General features: G+C 37.9%; 1 protein-coding gene across 1 annotated transcript in view; it reads left to right on the forward strand.

The window, feature by feature from the left end:
• Positions 1-9,667, forward strand: part of LOC117879836 (sodium leak channel non-selective protein-like) — a 51,856-nt gene that overhangs the window by 17,148 nt on the left and 25,041 nt on the right. The window contains exons 2-3 of the mRNA XM_034775299.1: positions 2,207-2,353; positions 3,376-3,558. Coding sequence (XP_034631190.1) covers positions 2,246-2,353; positions 3,376-3,558 — 291 coding nt within the window. The 5' untranslated portion in view covers positions 2,207-2,245. The remainder of the gene's footprint in view (positions 1-2,206; positions 2,354-3,375; positions 3,559-9,667) is intronic.

Below are 9,667 nucleotides of genomic sequence, written 5' to 3' on the forward strand. Positions count from 1 at the left end.
ACAGTTCATGACCTTTATATGTTCAAATCAGTTTAGTAGGGAAAATAATCAGTGGACAACCAGACAGATAAAAATTTTGTTATAAAATACTGCCAATCTTTCTACTTATTCATACTATGTTGAATGAAGAAATCTGTTAAAGTTTTATTTTTAACTAGCTATAATTAATTTACCTTCTGCTTTAAAAGATACACAGCTTGTCCTTTAGCATTTATGAAATGATTTCAATAGTAGCTCCCTGGTTAATGCATTGTATTTCCTGAGTATTATCTCCTAATGACCTTATTGACTCTGGTCTGACAATCTATTATAATTATTTTCTTGACAGGTTAGCAAGATCAGTATCTCAGTCATTGCTGGGAAGGGTTAACATTATTAATAAAATCATAATTACAAGTTTAGAATTTAAATAACAAGTTACTAAAGGCCACATTAGCGAGATATATTTTCATAATGTGGATATATTTTCATAATGTGGATTTTTCTTCTGCGGAAGGATTGGAAAATTTTTGCAGTTTCTGCTGATAACTCCATTACACTCAATGGGAGTTTTGCATTAACAAGCACTGTAGACTCAAGCCCTTTGATAGTATATTCTCTCACAGTACAGGCATTTCTAAAGATACTATGACACCCTTTCAATTACATTTCTCATTGTTGTGCTACATGTATGCACCATGAGATGCTGCAATGCCACATGACATCAAAACCTGTCAAGACAGTCTCTAACTTTGGGGGAATTCCCCGTTGTATTTTAAACATAGTGAGCTGGGAAATAATTATGAAAAGGCGGGATCAGGAAGGATGCAAAGCAAGCATGAACAAGATGGCATGTAAGGAGAGGAAGGAAAAGAAGAATAAGGGATAGGAAGGAAATGGAAGTGAGAAAGGGAGATAGGAAGCTTAAGGGAACGTAAAACTACCACCTCATGTAGACATATAGTGGTCTTTACTACAAAAATAAACGTAAAGTGTTTAAGGTTATAATATTTTTAGTGATAGGTTCTGTCAGCCTCACCCATGCCAATGCTACCCATTCAACATGAATAAGGCTGGCAGAAGCTAGCCCTTCGTGTTTGTTTTTATATTACCCTTGTTTGATAAATAATATTTGGATGTGGAGTAATGAACTGGTTGTTGATGTGGCTGTATGGTCCCACATGTGCAGATATTTACATGGACTTGGAACTCACCTCAGCTTGCCAATCAAATCTAGCAAGTATTTATACTGTGCTCATTACCATGCTATATGGTGCCTGCTAGCCAAAATGTATGTTGGAACATAGGATCATTCTGTACAAACCGCATGTCATGGTTCAGGCACTGGATTGCACCGTCCAGCTTCTGGGGATATCCAAGAGGGATTGTGTTTTAGGAAGGCACAGTTCCTTCCCTGAGCTCCCGGTTGTTCAGGTTATACTTTCCCTTGGGATGGCACAGCTAGCACCTCTCTTTGTATTCATCAAGGCCTGTGGGCCACCGTGTAGGGTATGTGGGAAAGTCAGGGCTATGGTCCAGCCCCTTTTCCCCACTTCCCAACCCACCGAAGGTGTTTCACATCCCTGAGGTGTTCAAAGGAGCCAGTCTCTGTGCTCTTCTAAGCGGGGGGCTTCTGCTTGTCCCTAACCTTGCACAAGGGGGAGATCCCTCCCCAATGCCTACATCTGTCCATACACATGGACAGGAATGAACTCAGTGACTGGCTGACAGGTGAGTAGAAAATTGTATATACAAAAAGAAAGATTAAACAAATCTAGAATTATAGAAGAACAGTAGTAATAAGGCTCTTTTTATCAGCCCAATAAGGAATGGGAACATCTGTCTCAGCCAATTAACTCCCCCTGCTAGCCTGCTACTCATAGGGCTTGATCCTGCTGCTCCAGTGAAGTCAATGGGAGCGTCGGCATTAACTTCAATAGGAGTCAGATCAACCCCATCAGACTTTGGTTTAAGCCTATGCATGGACCAATATTCTTCCTTGCATATGGGAGCAAAACTAGTACCGTAATTGTCTATTTGCCCTGCTAGGATTTTTAAAATTATTATAGTTGCCTATTTCTGTGTAAAACCATCTGAGGTGATTCACTTTCAGTGTTTTATACAATAGCAGACTGGCCTAGTGACAAGTGTTTTCTGTTTAACAAAGCTGTTCAAACAGGGTTTTTTGAACAGGTTGTTTAATAAATTTGTTTCTTTTCTTTCCAAGGGGGCTTCACTGTTATAGATAACCAAAGTTAACTTCAGGATGCTCAAACGGAAACAAAGCTCACGTGTGGAAGCTCAGCCTGTTACAGACTTTGGCCCTGATGAATCTTTGTCAGACAGTGCAGATATCCTGTGGATTAACAAACCAGTAAGTTTATTTCTTACTAATTACCAATTACAAGTTAAATATTACATTTTACAGTTAAAATAATCACTTCCATTAAACTTAAGAAAGATCCTGAAACAAGTAAATATTAGTCAGAGGTAGTGAAATGGTTACAGTTGACAGTCAATCAGGTAACATTTCCAATTTTTATTCAATAATTTTTCCATCAGTTGTTGGAGAGTGTTGAGGATGATGAAACAATAATTGTCAAGTAATTTATTCGTGGATTTTTACCCCCCCACACACTTTTCAGCTAGCTTCGATTGCCAGCACTGCTTGATTTAAATTGCAAGCCAAATTTATAAAATGAGGTCATAAAGACAATCTTGAGAGAGGAGGGTCTTTTACTGTTGAGGAGGATGGTTAATATTTGGAAAGTGTTGATCTCTCAGATCCTGGTTCACCTTCTTTGTTGATGTAAGAATGCTGTTTAGGTCAGTCATTTTAATCCACTTCAAAAACTGTCCCCATATCCTTGGGAAGATAAATAATCTGAAATAAATTAATATATAACATTGGTGCATTGGTATTCCTTTTAAGTTAGACAATTGTCATCTCATTTGCAGTATGGATGCTAGAGCTTTTCAGCTGTGCTTCAGTGTTTTAGCACTGAAATCATTCACAAGAGAACACTCATTCATTAATTACTCATACTAATTTTAATAGAATATCACCATTGGCTGTTGTAACAAAATCAAAGATTAATTACAGAAACATAAAATGTAATATTATTGACATACATTCCTCAATACACAGAGGTTGAAACAGTGCTTAGTCCATTAGATTACGGGACCCCCTAATGAGCAAAATCACTTATTGTATGTTGTTTTTTAAGATAGAATCTGAAATGCCTGTGTTTTTTGGGGGGGGGGGGGAGATCATAAAAATCTGGACCATAACATTTGAAAAAACTTGTATGAAATGATGTCAAGATGAGTTATAGACATCATATGCGTACTCTATTTTGTAAGATCAAAACTAAGTTGTAACCCTTCATTTTTCAGTGGGTTCATTCTTTGCTACGCATCTGCGCCATCATCAGTGTCATTTCTGTTTGTATGAACACCCCAAAGACCTTTGAGCATTATCCACCTCTTCAATATTTGACATTTGCTCTAGATACTTTATTGATGTTTCTCTACACTGCAGAGATGATAGCAAAAATGCATATCCGTGGGATAGTCAAGGTGAGCTTTTTAATAATATTTTTATCACTTACACAGAGAAATGTATTTGAATCTGTTCTTCTGAAGTTTTAACTATTTTAAAAACTTTTCCACTTCAGTTCTTTTCTAGATGGAATTTTTATTTAATCTTCAAAATGGTATTATAATGCTGATACACTTATTCAGTATTTCTTATTAACAAGTAGCAAGTTTCACTGGATGATCTGAGCAATCATTTTTAGTTCCAAGAATGCAAGAAGAAAATATTATTCTAAGGCCCACATATATGTCAATAGGAGTTTTATGAAAATATGTAGTGTCAAATAAGTATTTTATTTTATCTACATTAGGCAGTTGTTTGACTAAAATAAGATGAATATTCACTTAGCTTACATAAAAATTGCAATGTAAGTGAGAGATGTTATGGTTCTCTGCTGATTTTTGTTTTCTTCTTATCAATATCTTGGTATACAAACCCTTTTACTATTGAGCAGTTTTGCTAATGATTCTGGGATAGTCTAATTGTACCTGCCTAGATAATTATTTAGGGTACTGGAAAACATAAATCTGTAGAGATCTCCATAAATGTATAGGATATTCATCCCTTCATGGTATCATTTCCCTGATTTTATTTCAGCCTTCTGTTTAAACACACAATTTCAGTTTAAGTACAGAGAATGAAGCTGTCAAATCTGAAGATAATATGGGGTGAGGGAATCATTGTGGTGTCATATAGACTAAAAGTAAACAAAACAATAGTATATGGTTTTAAAAAATAAATAGTGTAGTTATGTCAGTATTGTATGGGCCTTAGGATTTGGTAATTGTAACATGGTGGTCTGTCCTTTTAAACTGGAAAGGGAGCAGGTGATGCCTATTAAGGGTTGACAGAACTCACTTGGAAGGATTGCTGCAGGACAGAGGTTGGATCCTGTGACTGGCTCCGGAGCAGAGAGCAGCACAGAACAAAAGGTCTGTGTGGCCTGTGATGGTCAAGGGACAGCACTGTTTTGAGTTACTATGGGCATTTTTTGTTTGAATTAATAATCCCTGCCCTGAAGTAAGGGCAAGGGCCTGAAAGAGATCTGGGCAAGATCCTTCTTGGGCTGGGGAAACAGGCCAGCAGCCCTACAATAATGATAGAAATATTGAGCAGAGGTCATTTAGTCCACCGCCCTGTGCTGAGACAGTATCAGTTGTACCTAGACCATCCGTGACAGGTGTTTGTCCAACCTTTTCTTGAAAACCTCCAATAATGGCGATTCCACAATCTTCCTTGGAAGCCTACTCCGGTGCTTAACTATCCTTATAGTTAGAAAGATTTTCCTAATATCTAATCTAAATCTCCCTTGCTGCAGACTTCAGCCTATTACTACTTCTCCTACCTTCAGTGGACATGGAGAACAATTGATCACAGTTCTCTTTAGAACAGTCCTTAATATATTTTGAAGTCTTTTATCAATTCCTCTATTAGTCTTCTTTTTTCAAGACTAAACTTGCCCATTTTTTAACCTTTCCTCATAGGTAAAGTTTTTTAAACCTTTTATCATTATTGTTGCTCTCCTCTGGACTCTCTCCAATTTATCCTCTGTTACTTCCCGTATCTTATGCATGATGCTCCTGTTAATGTACCCCAGAATTATACTAGTCTTTTTTGCAACTGCATCACATTGTTCACTCACTTAGTTTATGATCCACTATAACCACCAGATCTTTTTCTGCAGTACTGCCACATAGGCAGTTATTCCCCATTTAGTATTTGTACATTTGATTTTTTTTCTTCACAATCATAGTATATCACACCTATCTTTATTGAATTTCATCTTGTTGGATTCAGACCAATTCTCCAATCTGTTAAGGTCATTTTGAATTCTAATGCTTTCTCCCAAAGTGCTAACCACCTTTCCCAGGTTGGTGTCATCTGCAGATTTTATAAACATACTCTCCACTCCATTATCCAAATCATTTACAAAAATATTGAATAGTACTGGAACCAGGACAGACCCCTGCAGGACCCCATTTGATATGTTTCCTTAGTTTTACAGCAAGCTCCTGGAGTATGCTCTTTCAATCAGTTTTGCACCCACTTGATAGTAATTTCATCTAGACCACATTTCCCTAGTTTATGAGAATGTCATCTAAGACTGTCAAAAGCCTTATTAAATCAAGATATATCACTGTGACGAGTTGCTCCCCCCCCCCATTCCGAGTTGCCACCTGTGGTACCACTGAGCCGACCAGTTTCAGCAGTCTGGGTTCCCTTACAGTGCCCTGCGCGCGCGTGTACACACACACACACACACACACACACACACACACGCTCAGCCGCAGAAAGACACAGACACTGAAATCAGCTCTGAAGAATTGAGCATTTTTAATGAAGTTAAAAATTAATTATTGATTAATTACTTCATGAAATAAGTTACCCAGTTAGTGTTGGCTATAGAAAAAATGTTTCCTTAATCATGAGCAAAGTATTTCATATATTATTAGTCATGAAAAATCAAATATCATTAAAATAAACTTATCAAAATTTTAATGTAGAGGCTAAGTTTGTTATCACAAAGCTTTACTTTTACAAATTCACTATATTTTATAGATATAAAAGTTTCCATATTTCAGTATTTGTATGCGACCTATGTACATTAATCATTTATTTTAATGATTTTTACATACTGCACATTCTGTTTTCTAACATGCTCATGGATTTGTGGAGTGTGTGACTTAACCACATCAGTATGTTTTGTAAGAATAATTCATAAAGTGTGTTAACAGATGTCTATTAAATTGAGGCCTTATATAGATATATATATAAATTGAGTACAGGCATGTGTTAAATACATCTAGCACTTTAGAAAATGGAAAATAAGATCTTTTAGAAAACCATTCAAAGGGTTGAAAATATTTATGTTCGGTATCAACACTTTTCATACACGTTCCGAAAGGAAGAGTTGCAACGTATGGAAAATAGTCCTGTAAGCATAGTAATTCAAAAGTAGAACTTGTCATCTGTATAACATGGTTACAAACAAAGGTCCTTTTTAGGATGCCATAGTGTATTCAACTCTGACAGTACTTAGCACTTACATACCTGGTGATAATGTTTAACCACTATCGTCCAGTCACCACAGAGAACTTGGTTTTTTGATTGTTCAGACTCTATGGTTTTGTTGTCGAAAATGTTTGTGTACTGTATTGACATTCTGATAAAGCTACCAACTTAAAAAGCTGTGACAGCTGTGGAAATGCACTTTGCAATGAATGTCTCAGATAGAAGCCCCTGGATTTGATGCTTGAGATTATGAAATCCATATAAAGGGTTTTTCATTTTAAATTTTCATGAGGGCTGAGTAAACAAATGGAGAGACAAGTTAGCAAGAGTCAGAAGAGAACTTGGCTGTTATACAGTGTTATGTTTTTATTTAGTAACTACACCTCTCTTTGTCAGATGATGCCATGCTCACAGTGGGCCTTGCTCTGCTGTGTCTGAGAGTGTAACATGTGTGTTTTCTCTCCATAAAGCTGCCTCAGGGCTTTTGTCTGTGTGCCTGAAACATTTTCCCTAGGGCATTAGTTACTGCTTGTTGCACAAATAATCCTTTACCTTCAGACAAGAGCTTTATGGCTGCCCACCCATGGATGTGCTGGGGAAAGAGGGGATGATGTCTCTGTCCTCCCCCCCCCTTAGCTTGCAGAAAGTGGGAAAGTCTCTGTTTCTAAGCATTTTTTATTACTTTGAGCCTTTGGTATCTTCTTTTCCCAGAGGAAAGGGATGTGGAACCTTATTCAAACATTTGTGCTTTATTTGGACTGCCTTGGTGAAACCAGCCTATGGTTTGGTTCTGGAGGCATTGAGGTTAACAGTCATCCTGACTGGTTGGGCAAGGGAGCTCTGCACTTGTTGCTTGTCACTGACAAAGTTCTGTATCATGTATACGTGAGTTTAACTGAAGCTGTCATGGGAAGCCATGATCACACAGTGTGAAGAGGTTCCCAAGGTAATTTGCCATAAAACCAGAGAGAGATTCAAAACTTGAATGAGTGCAAGCTTGAAGAAGGTGTGTTGTACATAGTTGGTCAAAAATGGGGAAACGTATTGCCAAAAAAATCATTTTTTTTTACCATACTCTCATTGTATCTGGCCATCTCTGCTTTTCCCTTTACTCCATATCAACTGAGCCACTGCCTCTCAAAATCCCTTCATAGTCAACCTGTACAGAGAATCACTTCCCTAGTGTCTATCACTCTTATTCCGACCAGCTAGAACTGCTTCCCATCCTACTTTTTCTGCCTTCCACTGTTAATTCCATAGTGGGATGTGGGAATGCTTTTGCTTCTGGTTCTTTGGTAGACGGCAAACACTGGGATTTGTGGTTGTGCCGGGGGAAGCATGTAGAGATTGTGCTTCTGAGGAAAGGAGTTAAGGCACAGGAAAAAGACACTTCAGTTGTCATGGTACCAAGAGAGACCTGCTTTGAAGTTGTGTTTAGGGCCTATCCATGAATTGTTATGTCCTGAGATGAAAATAAATTCTCCCAACACATTGGAGAAGTACCACCATGCAGTATGATCCACCTACATAAAGAACTCAATCTCTTAAAAGGACTTGTGGAATTTATTCTCTATAGGGAGAACTCATTTTTTCAGTTAAAATGTAAGCACCAGTAAATACTTACATAATTCCCTACTGGACTTTCTTCAGTTAATATTTATTCTTTCCCAAAAGGTGAAAATAAGCAGGCTGCTCTACATCTGAGTGCTTGTCCTTGTCAATTTCCCATCAAGGGCTACATTCAACTAACAAGGAGAGCTGCACAGATTTGAGTGGTCAAGAATATCTGCCAAAAAAAATCTCAAAAGATACTTATTTTAGGGCATCCAAATTGGATTTTTTTCTCTCTCTCAAAAACAGAAGCTTTAAATGAAAAATATGGCTCTACTTGGCCGAAGTAAAGTATTTAATTCAGAGACCTCATGATATTTTGATACTGAAGCACAGATTTATTTTATTTATTTAGTGAAAAGTTTAAGGTGGGATTTAATGAATGTTTAAAAGGGGGTAATTCTTTTTGTCGGAAGGATATAAACCCTTTTTTCTCATGCCAGCTGCAACCGAAACAGATACTCCTTTGAGTTGTAGAGGTTGGGTAGAGTAGGGAGGTATGCAAATCTTTTTGTTTTGTTTTGTTTACTGTTTATATGATTTGTGTATTCTTGACTGGATAATGTCCCAAAGATTATCCTGATAGAGAGCAAAGACCTCCAACTTCTCAGGAGAGAAGGCAAAAGGTGTTTGTGGACCCATCCCCTCTCCTTCATCCGCTTGTGGTTTTGGTGAAGTGGTGCAGTGTCATCTCCCATTGGGATATCTTGCCAAGGACTGCAGCAGTTGAACACAAGAATAACAGAAAGAACAAGAAGGAGACATGCTTTGGCGATGATGAAGTTTCAGCCATGGACACATGAGCAGAGGAGATGGATTTTGAGCCAGGGCTATAGGAAGAACATGTGGTATGAGTGTGGGCTTAAAGGAAGCCGAGGTGTTAGAGATAGTGGAGTTATGGTGTTTCTACAGGGTTTGAACTGAAGTATTTGGCAGTGGAAGAATAGGGCCTGAAGAGATTGAGGAGAAAGACTCAGAAGAGTGCTTAAGAAGGGAAAAATAATAGTTATATGTAGCAGAAGAGCTAGAAATGCCTAAGGATCACTCCTGGTATAGCTAAATGTGTGTTTTGTTTGTTTTTCTCTGTTAGAAGTGGGAATTGAGTACGACTGCCACTGCTCTGATCAGCAAGAGGCATTTCTTAGGAAGTGGTAGTGGGGGCAGTCCTGCTGCTGTCATCCTTAACAGTAGTTCTGCACAGCTGCCATTTACTGCCAAGGAGGGGAGGGACACAGGAGTAATGACTGACAGCCATGTTCTTAAAAAGAAGAACAGGAGTACTTGTGGCACCTTAGAGACTAACAAATTTATTAGAGCATAAGCTTTCGTGGACTACAGCCCACTTCTTCGGATGCATATAGAATGGAACATATATTGAGGAGATATATATACACACATACAGAGAGCATAAACAGGTGGGAGTTGTCTTACCAACTCTGAGAGGCCAATTAATTAAGAGAAAAAAAA

This window comes from Trachemys scripta, chromosome 1, assembly GCF_013100865.1.
Source record: "Trachemys scripta elegans isolate TJP31775 chromosome 1, CAS_Tse_1.0, whole genome shotgun sequence".
Taxonomy (NCBI): Eukaryota; Metazoa; Chordata; order Testudines; family Emydidae; genus Trachemys; species Trachemys scripta.